This window comes from Mytilus californianus, unplaced genomic scaffold, assembly GCF_021869535.1.
Source record: "Mytilus californianus isolate M0D057914Y unplaced genomic scaffold, xbMytCali1.0.p SCAF_1, whole genome shotgun sequence".
In the NCBI taxonomy this organism is placed as follows: Eukaryota; Metazoa; Mollusca; class Bivalvia; order Mytilida; family Mytilidae; genus Mytilus; species Mytilus californianus.
This window is the reverse complement of record NW_026262581.1, coordinates 13,565,433-13,589,390: the sequence shown is the minus strand read 5'-3', so window position 1 is coordinate 13,589,390 and position 23,958 is coordinate 13,565,433. Positions and strand designations below refer to the sequence as shown.

Here is a 23,958-nt window from a genome sequence, read left to right as displayed (position 1 = left end):
TCTTACTGTTTCTAACGTTGCTATAGGCTTTTGCAATATTACTCAATTAGACATGACTTTAAAACTACATGACATTTGATCGCACTACGTTTTGAGTTCTTGTAGTTCAAACTATCACTTTAATATTGTTCGTTTGCACCTAAATACATTATTTTTGAACTGACGTTGAGATATTATAAACTTCATATTTTGCAATTTTATTGACTATTCTAAGCGTAAAATTAATGGCTTAAAGAATCTTTTCTTTGCATGTCGTTCATAGGCAATAAATCAAGTCTTTCTGCAAATGTCTCACACGAACTTAGTCATTCAAAACGTCCAATGGCACATTGTGCTTCAAACAACAATATATGAAAGGCATTGAAAAACAATCTGACTTATAGTATTAAGAAACTATACAAACCACATGTAATCAGCTGTGTCGTCGTTGACTTGGCATTCTAATATGATACGTTCTCCATGCTCAATGAGTTGATCTGTTGGTGATTTTATGAATTTCAGCTTTTCCACTTCCTAAAAACACAAAATAAAAAAATAAAACACAAATTGAAACCAAAGATATTTGTTTTAAATTAATGATAAATAAACTGTTTATTATAATTTGCTCTGCATAGATATTTGGAACATAACATTTACCCGGGTTGCTTAATTCATCAACCAAATATTCAGAATTGAACACCGACAACGAGTATTTAAAATTCAATTTACGTTTTTGAGAAGGCGAACGGAAGCTTGTATGGTAGTGAGTCTAATGAAATGGCGATATAACATTTTGTTTGCACGAAAAACTTTTGAGGGAATTTAAATTTTATGTAACCTTTAGCTTTAGAAATAAAATTTGTGTATAATGATGGGTTGGTCGACTGTTCATGAAAGGAAAACATACAATACCGACATTTTGATACATTCTTCCAATCACCACTGGAAATAAATGTCTCTGTGTATTTTTTTAGAACTGTTAAAATCTAAATTGTATGTTCATTCCAAAGCAAAATTAAGTCCTTAGCATCATTCTGTATCAACCATACCCCTGGTAGTCCTTTCCCCTTTATATCAGTCATAATAATCTAAAAATTGAATGTTGGAACTCAGGCTATATTTTCATCATCAACAGGATTTTTAAGGTACTTCTTGTGTGGGTTTACACATATAGAAAGCAATAAGAGAGATGCGAAATATATCAAAGGAACATTCAAACTCATAAGTCAAAAACAAACTGACATTCCAATGGCAAAAATCGTAGTTCTCTTTTACGTTCACCATCACTAATTCGATACAATTTGTCGATGTTTCATCTTACTAGCGCCATGTTTTCGCAGTCTTAGATCTGTAGATCCCAGTAAAGTCGTCTGATCTGCAATTCTTCTGGTTGCGGCCTACTCCTGATTGTGACATTTTGACTGAGTGTGAAATCATATGGCGGGTGATACTTGCATAGCAGAATACGCTAAACCTGACGACGAATCAGGTCTCGCTCCTTTTGAAGTTTATGCGATTTAGCATTTTGTTTGTTACCTTGCTTTGTTTCCTAATCGATTTATGAAATATGAACATCGGTAAATAACTGTCGCCTTAATTTACAATACTGTTGTTTAAGTATTGTAACGTTTAAGAGGTCAGGATGTTAGGTATATGCTTAATTATTCATCTTAAAGTGCCTACTCATTCCTTTGTCCCTTTTTTGTGTTCCGACTAATACATATGTTCACATTGAAATTAATAAAAAATATTGTTATTGTTATAACTTGTGTAAATGTACATTATTATTAAGCTATCTCCAGATATTAAGAGTAGAACAGGATTCCCTAGTGTCCCATATTTTCTTCATCTTTTCATCTAGAAGTCCAAATAAGCCAAACAGTATCGCTTGAAAGTCAATAATTCAACCTCATTTGAATCCGTATCCATGCGACCTTCAATTTGACCCTTAGCTAGAGATGGTTTGCCAATGCGCTAAGCATGTTAAGTTAAAAAATGAAAAGATTTGCAACATTGAAAAGTGAAACAAGGGAGCCACAGTGCGAACCATTTTGTTGACTGATTTGACCAACAAAAAATCATTTTCATAAAAACAATGATTGACACATTTTTTTAATCTAAGACATGAAATCAAATAGACCTAGAAAAATCGTCATTATACGATTGCACGTGCTTGTCTGTGTATTTGAATTTAGATTTATGTTTATAACAGATAATTGACCATCGGCATTTTTCGTAGGTAATTTCGATGGTCAATTGAAATACACTCGAAATTCTGATGCATAATTACAAGTCCGTGTTATTTTGATTGTGTCTTTTGAACTTTTTGTAATTTTGGATGTACGTTTAGTATGTTGTAAATAAAATATGAGAATTTGACAGCTCATGCTTCTTTTAGTGTCATTTTCGAATTAAGATAGGTTTCGTACGAACATTGAAAAAGTAAAATAACAAAAATACCGAACTCCAAGGAAAATTCCCTTATCAAATGGCAAAATCTAAACCTCAAACACATCACAAATACATGGATCAGTCTCTCCTGGTGATTGTGCATAAATTAAATGCATTATAAATATCAAAGAGACAACTCTAAACAACGCCATTTGATGAAAATAAACGTCTGTAGGTAAAATTGGAAATTAAGTCTGCGAAAATTTACTCAAGACATTGATTTTATATTGATGTAGGACCTAAGCTTTGTGTCAGTCTGACCTTTGACCTCTAACCTTGAATATCGACAAGTTAGATTTTTTCTTTTTAATTACATTAATTATGCCAAGTATGATAAATATATATCAAAGCGTTTTCTAAGCATCGTTCAAGCAAGGACATGGATCGCCTCGGACTGACTGACTCGTATATTCAGCCAAGGAAGGATTTCGAATGATCAAGAATTAATTATTAAATATTACCATGCGCTTAGAAGGTTCCAAGTTGATTTTGAAATCAATATATATAAAAAAAACCTTACTTGAGGAACAGATTTAAATTTGAGTGGTTATGTATAATTTTAATGTAATAGGGATATTTTTGATTATTATAATGTATTCATAGAGATTTGTCTTTTCCTTTCATGTTAGATGCTGCATATAAAACATTTTGATTCAATTTCTTATATGCCAAATATACAATTGTGTACAGACAATTTTTATTTTTGTGACGATTTCAGTCATTTATTGTATCCATTTCCAAAAGAAACCCGCGTATTCGATTACAATGTCAATTAATATTATGTTAGAACGAACTTCCTGCCTTAGGTGATTCATGATAAAATTTTAAATAAAAATATACGAATATACAATCAATTTACACTTGTTTTTAGTGTTTTCATATACATTTTGATAAATTGAAAGAAACAGGACTTCAATTAATGTTTAAACATTGGTTATTTATTCCAAATATTTCTAGGAATGCAGTATTTATAACTTGAAGCTTTAGCCATTGGATATTGTTAAATTAGTCGAAACTAGATAACTATTATAATGGATAGTGATTTTATTATCATCCGGCTTGATAAATATTTAAGACATGATATGTCAGACCTCTTAACGCCAATTAAAATTGTACAATATTATTTAATTTCAAATGTACTTTAGCATATTGCTTTAATTCGAATACTACATTACATGAACTTTGTAATGATTTAATTATTCACGTATTACAATACTGTTCTGTTTTCATAATGCGAAATCTCAAATGTAATACCGAATAAAGTCCTAATGAACCAAATGCAATAAAGTCATAATTGTTATGTTAGTGGGAATAATTATTAAATTGAATATCACGTTTAATTGAAATAAGAATGCACTGTTATACCCCAATGGGTTGATGGCATGCATGAAAATTAACAAAATAACACAGTACATAATATAAGACGGGAGTTTATATATTTACATATCGTGCAGTTGTTGAATCCACTCTCCTCAAAGAGATGCAGCAGATACCAAGGGGCTAGTCAAACTCATAAGTCGAAAACAAACTGACAATGCCATGGCGAAAAACGAAAACATCATCAAAAGGCAACTAATAGTCTATTAAACACAACATGGAAACTAAAGACTGAACAACATGAACCCTACTAAAAACCGGTGATGATCTCAGGTGCTCCAGAAGGGTCAGCAGACATGATCGTTGTCGGGTAAAAGCATATTCAACTGTATAACAACAGTACTATACAATACAAATACAAATACAAAAAAAATTGTTGAGGCGAATTATAACTAATTACGAAGATTTCATTCGTGGCAAAACAAAACATTTTACAAACTGTATGGTCAAATCAAAATTAGCGGTTATCTTTTGAGTGTACTTCAGTGATAAAACCTGATACACACATAAAGTTTTATTATCTTAATAGAGAATATGTGTCTATAAACTCATCATAGATTCCAGGATATAACATGTATAAGGAACTTCACTTTTAGTGTTTAATGTATAGTGTCTGTTTGTGAGGTACTTTAGTACTCTTGTGCTAAATATGGATCTTCGGATTCAAGCCATTTCCAATTGATTTTTACATTTTGTTCTTATATTGTGATGATACACCAATGTCCGCGGAAGAGCCAAAGTTGAGCTCTCACCAACATGTTTATTTCCTCCATATTTCTTATTTGCCTGCCCAAAGCTATGAACCTGTAATCTAGTGGTTGTCATTAGTTATTGTTGTTGTTTTCCATAATTGTTTTTTTCGAAATAAACTCAGGCTGCTGGTTTGAATAGATTCACATTTTATCCTTAACTAGCTTGATATACGGTATTGGTTTAATTCATTGTTGAAGTCCGTAACTGTAAATGTTCACATTCTTGTCTTTTGCTCTTTGATGTTGTCTCATTGGCAATCATGCCAATCTCCTGATTTATAAATAAATGTTGAAAAAAGGTCCATGAGTCTTTTATGGTATGTAACGTTCTTACCATTACATCAAACTACACTGTAAGAATTTGCGCATTAACGATAAAAGTCAGTTTAGACATTATTGAATTGTAAAAGTACAATATGGGGTCTTAATTTAAACTAACAAGCATTAGAGACAAAGTTATTCAACATTATGTTAAATTCATGACCGCAAATGCGTTTTTTTTTAGACTCTTTCTGGGAAAACAAAATTTACTAAGAAAAAATAACACCTTTACATGTTCAATGATATACTAATAATTTTCCTTATAAGTCCGGTAATCACCCAAACACATTATACTCTGATCTCGACACGAGACTAAAGCTGAGCTTCTTATTAAAAATAGAGGCGAAAGATTTGGACATGCAAACTCATAATTCGAAAATAAACTGACAATGCCATGGCAAAAAACAAAAAAAAATACAAAAAGACAAATTACAGTATACGAAACATAGAAAATTAAAGACTGAACAACAAAAACCCCACCAAAAAACTGTGGGTGATCTTAAGTGCTGTAGGGAGGGTACGTAGATCCTGCTCCACATGTGGCACTGGCGTGTTGTTCATGTAAGTACAAACCCCGTGATAAGTATAAATTGGTAGGTCACATTTGAGGAAAAGAGGACGGGATGTGGTTACGACAATTGGAACATATCCGTCGTCATCTGAAAAACAGACATTCTATTATAACGGTCAACCAAATCGTGAAGGCGTCCGTAAAATTTCGAAGGGATAATTTAACTTTACCACTCGGAAATTCTTGGTTTAATAAAAGCCTTTTTAACAGCAACCCTCTATTAAGGGATATATACAGGATATACTGGTGCTGCTGGAATGTTGCTACACAAAAATGGAAAGTTCACAGTTGGGAAGCTGTAATCAGCCTTTTTGTCGTAAAGTTTTGTTCTCAGCCGACCCTCATTGTCAATTTCTAGATGTAAGTCAAGATATGAGGCAGACTTAAATGTATCTGTTGTATCCTTTTTCAAGTTCGATGGGATACATGCGTTCAGCATAGTCACCAAACTTTGAATGATTTGGTGAGAGGACATCATCTATATAGCGGAAAGTGAAATTAAAGGATAATGCTAACTTCTTTTTAATCTTCCTATTACTTATTCCGAGTGATGGTTCCGAACAATTTTGGAATAATAATTGCTGTGAGCTGTTGATCATTCATTTACAAGTCAAATTTTTCCTTTCCTCAGATATAAAATAATTGTAACAACTTATTATCATATATCCATTAACTATACTGTGGCATTTTTGCCATTGGTTTTACCAAACTATTCTTATTCAGACAATTATTTCAAAGCACTCATGATATAGTTAACTGATAGGATGTCTTTTATTCCAAACCAGACGTTGCTATCGCAAGTTTTATTTTTTTCTACAAAATCATGACGTACCTTTATGAAAAAGATAAAAACACTTTATAATTTAATGCGTCCAAAGCGTTTTTCTAGATTTATCTTCATGAGGAACGCTCAAATCCGAATATTTGAATCCAAGGATGTATAAGAACCGAAACGGTTGAAGTGCTATATGACAAAAATGACAATAAATTATAGCCAAAATCCACCTAAGGTCAACTTTGCCTGAGGGAGTTGAAACCTTAGTTTAAAAAAATAATCTACGAATTCAAAAAAGGACAATATAAAAACGTTTTGTTATAAATCATGTCAGTACTGATAGTCCACCAGAAGCAATATCTAACCAGTGCTGTAAAAAAGGAAATCAACACTTCATAGATCTGATGAGTCCGAAGCGCTTTTCTTGGATATAAAAATATATAAAAAAATCTCTTCTTTTCAGGCTTAAATGAGAGAAATATTAGATATAAATCGTGGCAAATCCTATTCCTCATTTTTTGTAAACTATTAGAACTCGACGTTGATACATGATATACATCGAACTCAAATAGAATCTTGATTAATCACGTCTTGAGTACATTGCCTGATAATTTATCGTTCATTTGTTATTATATAATTGGTTAACCAGGTTCTTTGATCTAGGAATTTGTACTAATTGAACATAATATGCAGTCACCTTTGAAATCATTTTTGAACACGATGATAAAGTAAACTGAAAATTGTTTTAAAAAAACCTTTTTCTTTTGTACAATATTTATATGCATTCTTGCTATCTTAATTAGCAACTAATGAAACTGAAGAATAACCTTATAAGAAATATATATCTTGGTTCCTTCTTGATTGACGTTTTAAAGCCTGTATAATTCGCTCATGAACTTTCAGTACTATATCAGTTTTTAGTTTATTGAAACAAGTAAAACGCCCACTGAAGACGGTACGCGCAGACGAATAACAAAATGATGTATTTGTTTCCCAAGTTAACAACCTTACATTAAAATAATACCAGGAAACACTGAAAAATGCATGTTTATTAAAAAAAGATGTGAAAACAATATTTAAACCAAAGTAATAAAAACATGACATAGAAGTTAAAAAAGAATCACAAGGGCAAAGTATGTATCACATTAAAATTTCTTGAAAACAAGTTTTATTTAAAGAAAAAACAATACGTAATGAATATTCAAAATTATTGTATCATTAAAATATTTCTTTTACATTCCCTCTGGTGAACCATTATCATAATTTTTTTCAATTAAAAGAAATTTCTGTTTAAAAGGAATAAAATTTACAATAAGATATGTTTTGTTACGAATACATGTATAAAAAAGATCATAGCCAAATGAAAAAAATATGAAAAGAACTCAGTTTAAAAAATTATAAAATATCCATATATAAAAACTTCTGAAAGGCCTTACAAACAATTAAAAGTCAAACATATGAGCAAATGTATCAATTATCCATTTTTTTACAATTCACCTCGCCTCAAATGAAAAGTGTGCACCTACCTACCTACATACCTACCGACATACATACATACATGATAAATTAATTCAGCTATATTTTGTTATTCGAAGCACTTGTATATAGAACATTTTAAAGTTTTATTTTGATTAACTAGCAATGGGTTGATATCACAGTTGGTGGACTGTTAATTTTCAAGGGTATCATCAGCTCAGTATTCAGTACTGACATGCGTTGAGAATTTCAGAAACTACATATAAATTAAGGTTCGAATTCGAAATCTAATAAAGTTTGAAAACATCACTTGTAATAATAAAAGAAAATGTCGTTTTACGTTTAAATTATTTACAAAATATAGAACCAGACATCAAAATGATGTGGTACACTTATTAGATATGATATGTGATATCCAAGTCAAGTGTGTACTTTTAGTTAAGTATCGATTTATTCAATCATAAAAGAAATTTTGATTATGTCTACCAACTTATTTACATTAACAATGTTTATCAAAACAGAGCAATGTACATAAACTAATCAATTAAACTAATTTACCGTGTTGTAGATAGGTATCACTGTTTAAAGATGTGGAGTTATCAAATCAATGTGTTATGTTAGGTGTGTTTGACTTCTGTGTTAATTTAAAATACATAACTTGTTTAATAAAGCTACACTATGTAATTTTATAAGTAAGGTGGACATTTATCTCACCTGTTCTCCATGGACATGAGTGAGAAGGTAACCCTAAGTATGCTATCCTGGGCTACTAAGGTAATTGTGACAGGATATTGGAAATAAATTATTTGAATTTAAAAAAAGGTTCAAATTCTTTAAGGCAAAACTGACCTGAAACGAACTCTGACATACTTTTTTGTCCCTTTTGACCATATAGCGCCTAACGTATTGAGATATTATACATCTTTGGCTGTCAAATATTTAGGTTTTAACGTTCTGGATATAGGCAAATCCAGAATAGCGCTGCGGACGCACGAAATTTATAAAGTGTTATTTGAAACTAACCACTAATTTGTACTAATCTAAAACGCTGTTAACAAATTTATGAATTTCCAAAGCAACGATACATTATACAAGTCGGGAACACTACCTTATACGGATATGCATAATTTAGCATACTAATGTTCCTGAAATTATAATAATTTGTTTACATAATACTCAAATCTTTTTACCTCCGCTGGTGGAATATCAGTCCCCGAGGGTATCATTAGCTCAGTAGTCAGTACTTCGGTATTAACATGATTTATAACAAGCCTTTCTAAAATTGTCCGTTTAAAAATTTAGAAATTATAAAGAAAGTTAGGTTTCAAATCCCTCAGGCAAAGTTGGCCTTAGATGGATTTGGCTAGTTTTTAGGGCTTTTTTAGTTATATAATTCATGTCGGTACTGACATGATTTATAACAAACCTTTCTAAAATTGGCCGTTTAAAAATTTTGAAATTATAAAGAAATTAAGGTTTCAACTCCCTCAGGTAAAGCTGGCCTCAGATGAATTTGGCTATTTTTTAAGTCTTTTTTTAGTTATATAGCTCTTCAACGCTTTCGGTTTTATTCATCCTTTACTTTCAAATATTCGGCTTTGGGCGTTCCTGATGAAGGTAAATCCAGAAAAGCGCTTCGGACGCATGAAATGTATAACGTGTTGTTTTCATTTGTTTTCATTTTTTGCAATGCATGATGGATTACTAAGTGCTTACAATTCTCGGAAAACACGTGTTTTTTACTGACATACAACGCAATTTTTCACCGATTGCCGGAACAAACATTTCATCAATTTTTTTATTTGATTTCATTTAAAGACCATGATATAAAGTATTAGTTTTATGCTCAGATTGACAAATAATTGTTTCTGTTCTAATTATATAAGGAAATAATGTTCGAAATACGAGACAAAAACCAAATGACACAAAAACTAAAAACATAATAAGTTGGACTTGCATTCAGATTTCCAAAAACAAGAGGCTCCTGAACTTTTCAGTTATCTCGTAAAATAGAGGAAGCCAGTATCTAATATTCGTAAAATGCGCTAAACAAATTTATTTTGGCTTAGAATATATTGTATGATATAAAGCCTACTTCTATCATTACAAAGGTCAATAAAACTCTATAAAGGGGGCTTCATAAAAAACAAAACATCCGAGATAATCCGAAAATATTATCTGGTGTTACAACATACAATGAATAAACTAATCATAGATACCAGGAATAAAATTTTTAACGCCAGATGCGCGTTTCGTATACTAAAGACTCTTCAGTGACAATCGCATCAAAAAGGCCAAATAAAGTACGAAGTTGAAGAACATTGAGGACCCAAAATTCCCACAGATTTTGCCAAATACAGCTAAGGTTATCTATTCCTTGGGTAGAACATCCTTAGAATTCAAATTCAAAGTTTTATAAATAAGACCATATCATTGCACTATCATTGTAACTGATACTTTTTGTCTCAGTAAGTCTTTAATTAGTTAATGAGAATAATATTCAATTCCTTTATCCTAAATTATTGGGTTTTTTTTCTACTTCTTGGTTCACAACATATTTTTCCTTTTTTTCCTTTTGTGCGTAGGGATTTTCCCTAACTACATACACGTATACTAGTGTATGATGTAATTTTTAAATGTTTTCAAATTGAAATTGAAAGAGTTGTGGTATATATGTCAACAAGGCAGCAACTAAACGAAAAAAAATAATCAAACGACGACTAGAGGGCAGCATTCAGTCTTTAACAATTTACAGGTAGTATAGTCTATATAACAAATTATTGATGATATATAAACAATGTATTGTCTTGAACCTCATGATGCTTTGTAGCCAGTATTGCTTTATATCAAGAAGAATTTCTTTGCCTTATTCTCTGTGCAATATGAAAGAGCATAGTTTTTGGAAAGACATAAGCTTTAAAGCATACAGAATACGAAAATTTGTTAAGCAAAAAGAATCATGTAACTTAGTACTTTAAATTAGTTTTAAAGAACTCAATGGAATTTACTGTTCAACGTATACTTCGTTATCAATTTTACGTGGAATGAATGCACAGGTACAGTGCATAACAATAGAGAAAAAACGTGTTCCTTTTTACTTTGACAAGTCGAAATGAAAATTCGAATTCTGAAGCTTGTAAACAATACTTTTTAAAATATCTGAACATGCAAATTAAAGATTATACTATATACATTACATCTATATACATTACGTGTATAACAGTAGAGGAACAAAAAATTCAAATATAAGATTCTGAGAAACAATACAAAATGACACTTTTTAACCAATTCCACGTGTCATTAAGTGATAGTACACTCGTAGTAGCCTACAATTCATTGTGGGTCATTGAGTCGATTGGCCAATTTCACAGGGGCATGTTTACATTTTGTATTTGGGAAATTACCATTCAAATGTATTCTGACGTCAGAAATGTAGTGTTCCTGAACTGTTAAATACGAAAAGGTATCAAATTATAATTGTATATTAGAACTTCAACGCGTTTCCTAGAAGAAAGATACCAGACGACAAAATATCGATACCTTATAAATAGATATACTGCTTTTGCAACACTTTCAATGAAGACTTTGCAGTAAGACGATATAACATAAGGGCAAATACAACTTACGATTTTTATTTCGTCTGTACAGAATAAACCATTAAACCCTTCATGGCAAAAACATTGTACGTCAGCAAGTCCTTTTTTAATGCAGTGACCATGGTTGCACAAATTGGTGACACATATTTGACCATTTATACATCTAGAATTTCACAAATATTTTAAATGATATATTATATATTGTGAAGATATATGTGGTACTTTGTACATTATAAAGATCGCTTTTCCCTCCAAAAGGTAGTGTGATAAGTAAATTTCAGATGTTCCCTCTAAATTGTATTGTGATTATTCAGGATGTGATATATTTCTTTTGATTTAAATAAATTTGAGAAAATTGGGTAAAAGGTTGAATTTTCCGTTCGTCACATTTTATATCATTGAACTCAACTGATAACAAATACTTATGATACTTAAGGGTACATTGTCGATCCTTGTATAATTTTAAAACAATAATTGTCGGAGTTGAACAAATGTATAACTACTATACGCTTTTGAGTTTTGCTCATTTTTGAAGACCGCATGTTCAACCTGTAGCTGTTTACAACATTGTCCCTTGTTTTTGTTTGCAGACAGTTTTCTTATTGACAATCATACGACATCTCAATATTGTTATATTGTAACTAGCAATTTCAGAAATCACTTATTTTCCTAATTTTTACTTTAAATGAAATCACGCAATTACAACACACGTGTGTCAGGAATAACCTTCATTAGAAAAATCTCGACACGAAAAGTTACAAACAATCTGGACTTGTAGTCTCCGAGGTAAATTTCTTTTTAACAAAAGTCAAAAGCACTACGGTTAAATAAGCCAAGTTGCGATCTTTCTGGATTTATAGTAGAAGAAACTGATTTTTTTGTTGTTTTCCTTTGCTGAGGATGACTGAAAAGGTGACAATAAATGATTTTATCAGAAACAAAACAATTGTCCAAATTAAGTCTATCAATTATTGCTGTTGTAATCTTGCTATTTTGACGAGGTGATCCTCAAATATACAGGGGTCCTTTTCATACAATAGCGCAGTATCCAGCAAAAATTAGTACAGATGTTAACTGGTTTTTTTTTATTTTATTTGTTCAATTTGTAAAGCTGTTAGCGAGAATTCATGGGCTATATAATAGATTTATTTCTAGTAATTGTGTTATACCCTTTATTGCATTATTATCTTCTTTTCTGTATACTTTATGCCAGACAAACATGTGGCAGCAGGATTTTATGACAAAGAAGAAAGTCTGTATTTATTTCACAAACAGGCTATTTTTATAGATTTTGAATCTTTTCAAAGGTTCGAATCCTCAATTGTGTACCTTAAGAATGCATGGAGTTTCCAAGTAAAAGATATACCGAGTAAGGTGTATCTCTGTAGATTTCCTCTGATTACTATCTATCAAACGAACAGAAATCATACCACTTGTTGGTTTGGTATAGAAAATCATTACACTGAGAATATTCAAGCCATATGAAATAGTTGTGTAACGATAAACAATTATTTTCCATCAAGTCCTATAAAGAAACTAGAATTACGGACTAAATAAGATTTTCTGTTAATCTGAAAAATTAGATAACGATATGTACTCTAACCTCTACAGTCATTTTATTATATTTTGTCTTCTATGCTCCTGAAACATTCACTTAAGTAATAAAAGATTGTAAAGATTTTCTTTAATTTTGTGTATAGTCTGATAAAAAAGCAATTTATCTTAAATTACCTGTAGTTCTGTCCATCTTTGATACAAACACTGTTGTTTTGACATCTTGGATAACACACTTAAAAACAAAATTCAAATAGATGGAATATAAGAGATGACTATACCAGTCAGAAAATGTTGCAACTAGATTTTCGATTAATTGTTAATGTATTTAAGTATTATGTATGCTTTGGGAACTAGCACAGGTAATTCGCTCCTTTGATTCACACGGAAACCACTTCTAGAAAAATTGATCCTGATAATACAACATACTTGTTAAAGGTTTGTTTTGTATGCTAAAAAAGCAAATTCAAGGTAAAAAATCAGGATTTATAAGATACATCAAATACCTAGTTTCCCCCCATATACCATAAAACGAAAAGACATGATAAAATTGCTTTTCGATGGTGTTGATAAATAATTTTGCAAGTACCACTAATCATTCCTGTGTAGACAAAATGCGAATGTGGCGTATTAAATAGTTGTCGGAAATTGGCTAGACTTTAGGTCTTTTTTATCTGTTCTGCAACGTCTGTAATATGGTTTAGATTTTCAATTATTTTAGCCTCTAGAATCACTGAAGAGAGACATTTAGTGTCGAAATGCACATGTGGTGCCGTGAAGTAATGACTATGCAACAAAGTTCAAATGAAGTGGATGTAAGCAATAAAAAAAATAAACCTGCTATTTTGGTGTTTTTACAACCACTGTGTCGGTGCCACTGCTGGTGGATGTTTTGCACCCGACTGTATCACCAGCCCAGAAGTCAGAACTCCTCTACTGACTTGAAATTTCATTGATGCCATTAATATATATTTCTGTAAAATTCATTGGCGCAACTTTTGAAATTTTTGGTTTTCAGTTCTATTCAATTTACCAATTGATTTGATTTGCAACTGTTTTGTTCGAATGCCAATGACGAATCTTATGTAGATTAAAATGAGCGGCGTCTAAGTTATATGCCATTTATCTTTGATGAGTTTATTCATTATTAACAACTTGTCTTGATTAGGAACGACTAAGAGTTTTGCATATAATGTAGACGTATAAATATTGTTAAAGACAACATGTAAGCCTTCTGTATAAAAATCAGGAGATGTCGAATAACGGTAATGAGATATCTATCCACCAGAGTATAAATGACGAAGGTATAAGCAATCAATTAAAGGTCACCGTACGGGCTTTATCGATGAGAAATCCCTATACCATGTAGCCAGCTGTAAAAGGCCCCGACATGAAAAATGTGAAACAATTCAAAAGATAAACTAACGGCATAATTTATACAATACAATTTAGGAAAAAAAATATGACCGACGTGTACTAACGACACCCACTGAATTACAAGCCGCTGACCTGGGACAAGCACATATAGAATATGGCGGGGTTAAACTTGCTTATGAGCACTTTATCCTACCCTAACCTAGGACAGTGGTGTATCAGCACAACTTCAGAACAAATGTTTATATAGATCTATTCAAACAATATTTGATTTAATCAAGGTGTTTTGATTAGGATATATTTTGACTGAAGCTTAAAAAAAGCAAGTTTTATTAAAATGCCATAAAACCATTGACCTCAATTTTGCTTTTATCAAGAAATAGAGAATGACCTAGGTAAACTTTTCAAACAATAATGGTTATTTTCTCTCCATGACTTTTGTCTTATTCACGAAAGCACTAAAAAGATAAGGGAATAAAAATCGTGCTAGCTACAATAAAAGTCCAGTAACCTTCATTTCTGAAATGAAATTTGAGTGCACCTTTAACTCTCCATTAGAAAAAAATTCTAATTTTCATTTTATTGTCTATCGTAACTTTATCTGAATTGAAACCTTTACCTTGACGTGGAATGACAGTGTAATTTGCTGAGAATCCTGTCCATGTGATTAAATTGTCTGTTGTAAACTTAATTTTCAGGAAGCCATCCCTTGAAAAGTACAACTTATCTGATGCTGATTGTGCACATAGTGTAATTTCTGGGGAATCTAAAAAAATATGATAAAATTAACAATTTGTATTTGAAGCAACACAATGTCTTACATTTATTTCATAATTTTGGAGAAAAAAATGAACTTATTGCTTATACACTATGTCGATAAACAAAAGTTTAAAATGTTTATGCAATAAATTAACGTTGTTGCTGTGATTTAGAATATTTTAGTATTTTTTCGCAGAAGAGTTATATAGAATATTGAATAGCTTTAGAAAAAGAGTTTTCTGAATCTTTAGAAATTCAGCCTAGAAAAAGTAATCAACTGTTTGAATCAATCATATATGAAAGACAGTGAAGATAAAAATGGAAATATTAACAGAACTTTAATCAACTAATTGAACTTGAACTATAGACTTTGTGTTCTGTATTGTCCTTCGGAATATTTTACAAACTGAGATAGTTTTGAACTTCACAGTTCACGACTCAGGATTTTGATAAAGGAAATTCATGTGACATTTTCACTAGATTTTCAATTGATCATCCCATGTTTGTGTTGCTCAGTCTTTAATTTTCTATGTTGTGTTTGTGTACTGTTGCTTGCCTGTCGGTCTCTTTCTATTTTAGCCATGGCGTTGTCAGTTAATTTTCGGATTATGATTTAGAATGTGCCTTTGGTATTTTTCGTTTCTCTTTTTCTCTGTTTACATATGAATAAAAAGAGGTGCAAAGTACACGTTCATTAGAGAGTAACCCGACCACACACAAATTAACTAACTGACATCTACATAATACGGGTCTAAAAACATTAAAACTGAGCTTTAAGTCCTTTGTCGTAGTTTAATATGTTTTTGGTCAAAAATGTGTTGATGTCTGATCTTTGATAGTCTCTGTTAAATTCAAAACAGACTTGGGCTTTTTGGAGCTCGACATGTTGTATATATACTGCCAGATTTTGATTGGTTAATACGAGGGAGACAATTTACTCTATCCCATGGCAAATACAATATTACCCTTCACGGAGACGCTTGCTCAAGTGTGCGCTTTAATAAATACGGATGATTGTTATGTACAAGACGACATAGTTTATTACTTTGAATTTGAAATTTAATAAACAATAATAACAGTACATTCAGTATAATAAATTAAATAACACATATCTGAGAGGGCAATAGAGCAGATTGTTTCCCCTCGAAAAGACATTGTCAACCTTGGCTTCGCCTCAGTTGACAATGTTTTCTCCGGGTAACAATCTGCTCTATCACCCTCACAGCTATATGTTATTTATATACTGTCTACTGTTAAAATGAATATGTTGACCACTTGACGTCTTTTGGCCTTTTTGTGTCGTTATTTCCTGTCTTATTGACGTATATCCCACATCTCCTTTCATAGATATCAAATACTTTACAATGTTAAAATAGTTACCATTAATATCGAAATACACAGTAAAAAGCAAATTATTCAATTAAATTAATAACATCTGACTTTGACATTGAGATCCAAAGATCATGAAAATGTGAAATATTACAGGAAGCAAGCTTACTACTTTTTAAATGTCTTATTTTAGGTATCAAAACATAAATACAATGACGGTTCGTTCTGTTTTCAGTTAGTTTCTGCATTCAATATGTATCTTCGGTCAACATTACCAAATTAATAATAACCCAATGACAATTGTAACGACTGCGTTTTTAAAAGGTCTTGCTTGACCCGAACAAAATGGGTTTACATGTAGGCACGTGGTCTAACCAAACGCATACTGTCAGACCATATTAGTATAAACATAGAAAGCACACAAACGTGTCAATATAGTGTCTACATAAATATGACGCTTTGTGGTATCGACAAATTTATGGAAAAAAGAAGTGAAATATTATACTTTACCCAGAAACCAATATAAGATAAGATAAGTTTAATTTTACTTCTACATTTACATTTAGTTGAATGTTCAACTTTGTAAAGATCTCAATGCCTTTGTAATCGACTGTATAAACATGAAAATATGAAAGTTTCACAGTGCAATTTCATTTATTTGGTTTACTTGGTTTTTTATAATTCTTGTCGTTGTTATGTAATTTGAAAATCGTAGGAATGGAGAAGAGATTTGTTTTGCTATAACTTTCTCATCAATCAAATATTTTATCCTTTGAACATAAGGAAGTGTAAACTAATGTCATCTTTACAAATGTGTCTGTGTAGCGTTTGTTCTCATTTAATATCACTTGAACTTCAAATTTGTAATCTAGAAGAAATGCTATTAAACATACAAATATGCTAAAATGCATCTCTCTTTCGACATTGACAATTGCTCTTTCGTATGAGTGCTTGCACATCTAAGTTTGCATCAATTTATATTTTGATAAATTGTTAAGAATTTTACAATATATCTATATTTGACGTTGATCCTGTCATCTTCCAAATGAAGATTGAAGAATTGCATGTCGACACGAATAAACCAACTTTGATGAATAAATCATAATTCAAAAACTATGTTGTCGGTGTCTTCGGAAATACTGCTAATTATGTTTACCCTAACTTGATACTATGAACAATATTGTTTATCAAAACTGGCATGGAACATAATACTTATCCATAAAAAAAACATTAAAAAAAAAAACAAACAACTACACACATTTCTTTTGATAATTTTGAACAAATCGCTAATACATTAAGACGACTTTATGGATCAATGTTGCAAATAAAAAAAAATAATTCCTTTTCTATCACACTGTCCCGATGCAAATCAAAGTGCAAATCACGATGTTATTTCCCTTTCCTTTTTTGCGATAATTGCATGCATGAAACTTTTAAATAATTTCTTGATCTCCATTATGTAATTTAAGTATTACTGCTAAACTACAGTCCTTCAAATTTTCTCAATTTTATGAGTATGGGCGTTTTTTGACAATTGCGTCTATGTTTTGACAGGATCATTGTTTGTGTTTTCTGCAAAGCAATATGTCTAGAAACATCATATTTTGTCTCCAAAATTATAACTGTCCTGAATTGTCCAGATATGCAGTTAAAGGGGAATTAGCTATGATTTCGACAAAAAAATGAAATATGATTTTGACATCCTTTCAATCTCACATGTATCAACTACCTCACAAAAATACTGAACTCCGAGGAAAATTCAAAAAGGAAAGTCCCTAATCAAATGGCAAAATCAATAGCTAAAACACATCAAACGAATGGATAACAACTGTCATATTCCTGACTTGGTACATATTACTGTTTTACTACAGAAATAAATCATACCCGAAAAAGAGTCGAGGAAAAGTGAAATTCTATCAAATGAGCAGTTGTCTGATTCTTCAATCTCCATGTGCGTAAACTGTATCATAATTTGATGGTCTGGCAGAGGAGCTATGATTGTTGTAGAGCAGTTCACGTTGTTATCATAAACAGCTGGGTATCCTGGACTTGTTATAGTTCCCCTCATAGAACCTTCGACTTTAATTCCACAATCTAAAACACGCATATATAAAACAATTTTTTAGTGACTTCCAAAAGTGTGATTTTTCATACCATGGAATTCATAAAGAACCTTCTCAAAGACAAAACAAAATAAGCATCTCGCAAAGATCTTTGATTTCATTGTCATATGTATTGATTATGTCCTGTCACTCAATAACCCATATTTCAGTGAGTTCTTGCATATCATATATCCCAGTGAACTTGGGATTAAGGAAACTATCAAAACTTGAAGGTCTGCTTCATATCTTGATATTTTTTTCGATATTGACAGATATGGACGACTTCAAACTGAACATATGGTGATTTTAACTTTCCAATTGTCTACTTCCCATTTAAGAGCTGTAACATACAATCTGCTTCCTCGAATGTCAAGTATAGTTCAATTAAAACGTTTCGCTACATATAATCTATAACTTTACCTATTATGACATTTTGACTAAATGTGGATTTGCATTGCACATGGTGCACGCATAGCATGAGACACTTATCCTGTAGAAGCATCCAGTTTCACAGTTTGTAATATGCACCTCGGTTTTAATTCTTTATTCATGAGGTTTTAACATCGATAAACTATTGTTACCTCAATGTAACCCTTTTTGCTAATGTACATGAATTTGGTTAATACCTTAACTGTCATGGAAATTAGATGACGTTATTTCATATCATATAAATATGTCCAAAACTAACAACAGACTAGAATAGAGAACGTTTAAAGCTTTTTGAGAAAAAATGACAGAAGTAATCTATGGAACTATTTGATGAATTCATACAAACAGTATTAATAACATAAACGGTACCAACTTTTCTGCACAAGATGCGCATTTCGGCAATCAATGTCTCTTCAGTGATGCTCAAGGTCAAAATATTTGAAAATCCAAAGCTTATTCAAAAGATGAAGAGCTATAAGCCAAAAAGGACAAAAAAAAAGTATAGCCAAAGCCGGGCAGGGAAGATTATTAAGACTTCAGGTATACAATACAGTGGCACCAAAAAAAGGTAATATCATGTCATTTACAACCACTCGGTCGATGCCACTGCTGATGGAGTTTTTCTCCCCGAGGGAATCACCAGCCCAGCAGTCACCTCTGTGTTGACATGAATTATCATTGAAATGGGCATACTTATAAATTAACTGTGTACAAAAACTCTGATTTTCGAAATACTAAGGAATTTTTACCCCAGGAATAGATAACCTTAGCTGTATTTGGCAAAACTTTTAAAAATTTTGGGTCCTCAGTGCTCTTCAACTTTGTACTTTGTTTGGCCTTGTTAACCTGTTGATTCAAGAGTCACTGATAAGTCTTTTTTAGACGAAACCCGCGTTTGGCGTACAAAATTTCAGTCTTGGAATCTATGATGAGTTTAATTAATTATTCACTTGATACAATATAGTTCTTGGGCTATTTGTAGGATTACTGTGATTACCAGCACTTCTGGTAGTGTTTTGGGGCAGTTCATTTTTTGATAATTGTGTTCACTAAATACTTTCATAACCAATACGATCATCATGATGTCCTGAATTATAAAACATATAAACATTATTCCAAAATGTTGGCCCTTGGCAAAACACGAAAATAATTGGATAATCAGGATTAAAACTTTTTTTCGGAGTTTGTTTTACACTGTAATAATAACACATTATAAACATTACAAGGAAAAAGTAGTATTGCATTTTCCCAGCTTTAGGTTGGCCTTTCGTGTACCAAAGGCAGGTGAAGAAAGTCAACTTAGGAGCACTGTTATTCGATGTAAGGGTATAATATATATTTTAATTTATTTATAAATAACTGCAGTATGTATATTTACAATATAAATTTTGAAACACATTGAAAAAATCTTTTGAGAATTATTCGAAAAGGCTTCCAAATTTTCGTAAATTTGATGTAAAATGACGATGGGAAATGATACCACTAACAAGCTCTGTTCGAAGATGGTTATGATAAGATTTGAATTCAATTTCCAAAAACAGAATAATAAAGTAATAATATCACACGAAATTGTATTGTTCAGGTCTTTATTATAAAAAGTTGTAAATTAAGAAAATGTTAGTATTATCGCCTATGGAAGAATAAATACCACCGTTTCCTACACACTCTCTCTTTCATACATGGGTTTTTCTAAAGTGATGTAATTCCTAATTTTAACTGCTAAAATAGGTCAAATATTTGAAGGGTAATTAACTTTAACCATTAATAAAAAAAATTCCAGACAACAAAAGAGTAAATTATAAATATTTTTAATAAATTCAGGACGTTTAAAGATGTAGTCGATAAGCAATACCAGGATATGCAATACTAAATATAGACCATATCGTCAAAGCCTTAAGAAATATACATTATCGATGAAAGGTTCAAGGAAAAATATGTATCATGTTGAAAGGGAATATTAAGTTACATAAACCGGTATATAATGAGTTTTAAGTTTCACATTGACATACCGCTTCGGTTTCACTTCTGGTCTTACTTGAAGCTGAAGGACTACTTACTTTGATTCAATTTTTTTTCCAAAACCTGTTCGTTGTGCTCCTGGACTTCTGTTTTGAAATTTATTTCAGCAAGAAATCCTCTGTTTTCTAACATGTAGTCCGAAATAAATACTACCAACATACTATTACCACTCGATATAATAGCATGTGATGCGGTACCACAGAATGTCCCAAGTCTTTTGGAATCTTTGTTAAAAAATATATAATTAGTATTTATGAATCAAATAATTCAGACAACATCCATGATTTCTATATTAATACATTGTAAATAGGTTATAAGTACTTTGAACGTGTTAGATATAACTACAAGCATTGTACTTGGAAGAATTTTCCCAAAATATTTAGTAAACATTGATAAGAATAATTATACTTAAACTTAAATTTTTGTTCATTATACACTTCCTAATCTTTTTATCTTGGTTTTCGTTTCTTTGAAATACCAATCTTATATACTTAAGTTTCCAGACTGATTTATCTTGTAAATTCTTTCAAATACCTTTGTTTTTTTTAATTGGTCCAGAAAAAGGGGATATATAGGTTACAATAGAATAGAAAACAGTTTTTAACCCTTTCACAATTAAAATGTGTCCCAAGTCAAGAACCGTGTCCTTATCCGTCATTGTTTACATTAGTGTTTCTGTTCTTTAAATAATTTGGTGTTGATGTTAAATCGCGTTTTAATTATTTAAAAGTAAAATAACAAAAATACCGAACTCCAAGGAAAATTCAAAACGAAAAGTCCCTTAACAAACGGCAAAATCAAAAGCGCAAACACATCAAACGAATGGAACACAACTGTCATATTCCTGACTTGATACAGGCATTTCCTTATGTAGAAAATAGTGGATGAAACTTGGTTTTATAGCTAGCTAAGCCTCTCAAAAGTATGACATAAAATTTAAAACATGTTTTACTCGGCACAATCAAATTCTTTCACCTATCTATCTATTTATTTGAAGTCAAATCTATAACAGATTTTTGTCTAGAACAGTTATGATAAATATATACATAGGAACTATTCTGCGTAGAAGAATGCTTTCATATTATAGGTTCTAAAAAAAGTATCAAGTGCTTTCATTGTTTTAAATATTCGTATTATTTGTTTTTATTTTCAACTTCTCCATTCATATATTCGGCTATTTCTGCAATTGATATCCTGTAGATTGCTTTTTTTATTGGTTAATACGTACGACTGGTAGTTCTGTCGAATACTTCAAGTCGATCAAACATGCAACTATCATCGGAAATTGACATCTTTAAAATGTTCAGCTTTACACGTTGGTGCTCAGGAGCCTAATAAAATATAACAAATGATAAAATAAATCAGCAGACTGTAGAAAACAGCAAAATAATCGTTCAATTTTCGTGTTGCTCAGTCTTAAGTTTTTATGTTGTGTTTTGTATACTGTTATTTGTATTTCGGTCTTTTTCTTATTTTTCCATGGCGTTGTCAGTTTATTTTCGACTTATGATTTGAATTTCCCTTTGGTATCTTTCGCCTCACTTTTATAAACTATCTGTAAATACTGTTAGGTTCGAGATGGAACTGGATAGAACTTCTACAAATGACCCTAATAGCTCGATATTTTTTTTCCCTTGAAAATCGCAAAAATTATGAAATAAAATTTATAAGATACCATTTTGCGGGGAAAATTTCATTGACATATATTGATTTACAAAAAAGATAAGAAGAAACCATAGAGATAATCTGACTTCAAAAGTTAAAAAAAACTCAGTCGGACTAAATGCTTAATTTAAATTCACAACAGATGTCTTATCAGCAGCTTTTGGAAAAGTGTTAAATTGGAGAATTAAGAAAAACATATGTCCGCAATTGCTCAAATGAAAAACAAATATATATATATACCAAGGTCCGTATGATCCTTTCATTTTCTTTGTTTGTTCATTTTTATATCAAAGAACATTATAATATGTTTTTCGCACTTGAGTGCACATTTCTATAAAGCATATTGCCTATTTGGAATTTTTAATGTGTTGATTTTGTAATGATTTGTACGCTTATTTTTGGATCTTGCTGTTTTTGTCCCCTCTGCTTCAGTAATTATACTTTTGATTAACTATGCAATTAGGTGAAAAAATTATTATTTAATGTTTCAGTGTTAGCCCACTCAAATTGTAATAAGCTTCCTCTCTTGCTCTTTATGTAATCGATAGGATTTATAAAACCTAATTTGTCCAGGAGAACGTTTGGTTTTAAATTTGCTTCAAAATTCAAAATTGCTGAAGCTAAGTACATAATTGCTTTGAAGATCAAACGACATCCTAATCTTGCGTGTTTTGTATGCTATAGTATTTTAATTCACTGAATTAAATGAAGATTCTCGAAGCCTTCCAGTGCATATTAGAGTTTGTTTCACTTCTTCAATTTAATAAAGCAGACATTAATTTGATATATCCAAAAACTGTGACAAATAACCTTGATAACAATCAGAGACATGAACAAGGTTATAGATATTCGCAAATTACATTTAAAAATAATTTAGAAATTGATAAAAGGGTTTATATAAGTCCATTTCTAAGATAAGAAATACACTTCAGGTACATGTAAAACGTTTCTTGTTCGTGCTTACCGACAAAACAGCCACTATTTATAACTTTTCGCGTTTCGCAGCGTAGAGAAAAAGTACGTTACTAACGTTTTCATCTGCATAATCATATGATTATTCGCATGTATACTTGGTATTTAAGAAAGTGCTGGACTATCTCGCGTTTTAATCACCCTCTATCCAGTAATGATAGTCAAGGTTCTTTACGATTTTTATACATATCATTTCGCTTGAGCTTTTTGTTTTCAGGAATTCTATATATGTATTCGTTTTCGTATTTTTTTACAGTTTAAATTTCGTTAATGAACTATATTTTCTTTACTTATTGCAATGAGACACAGACTATATGGTTAATTTATATTTATTTTTTTCCCCTCAAAATATTTTTTTTCTCTCCAAAAGTTTACTGTAGAAAAAATGACTTCGGAGACGGTCTTGGTCTTTTGATCATTGGGTTTTGTAAGTTTTTACCAACTTTTTGACAACATT

The 23,958-nt window shown here is 31.2% G+C and overlaps 1 protein-coding gene across 1 annotated transcript in view; it reads right to left on the bottom strand.

Moving 5' to 3' along the window:
- Positions 1–23,958, bottom strand: part of LOC127707310 (mannan-binding lectin serine protease 2-like) — a 132,629-nt gene that overhangs the window by 49,977 nt on the left and 58,694 nt on the right. Inside the window, exons 5-11 of the mRNA XM_052211859.1 lie at positions 22,093–22,195; positions 20,903–21,088; positions 18,199–18,408; positions 14,846–14,992; positions 13,030–13,087; positions 11,329–11,461; positions 404–513 (exon numbers count right to left, since the gene is read on the bottom strand). Of these exons, the coding sequence (XP_052067819.1) occupies positions 404–513; positions 11,329–11,461; positions 13,030–13,087; positions 14,846–14,992; positions 18,199–18,408; positions 20,903–21,088; positions 22,093–22,195 (947 nt within the window). The remainder of the gene's footprint in view (positions 1–403; positions 514–11,328; positions 11,462–13,029; positions 13,088–14,845; positions 14,993–18,198; positions 18,409–20,902; positions 21,089–22,092; positions 22,196–23,958) is intronic.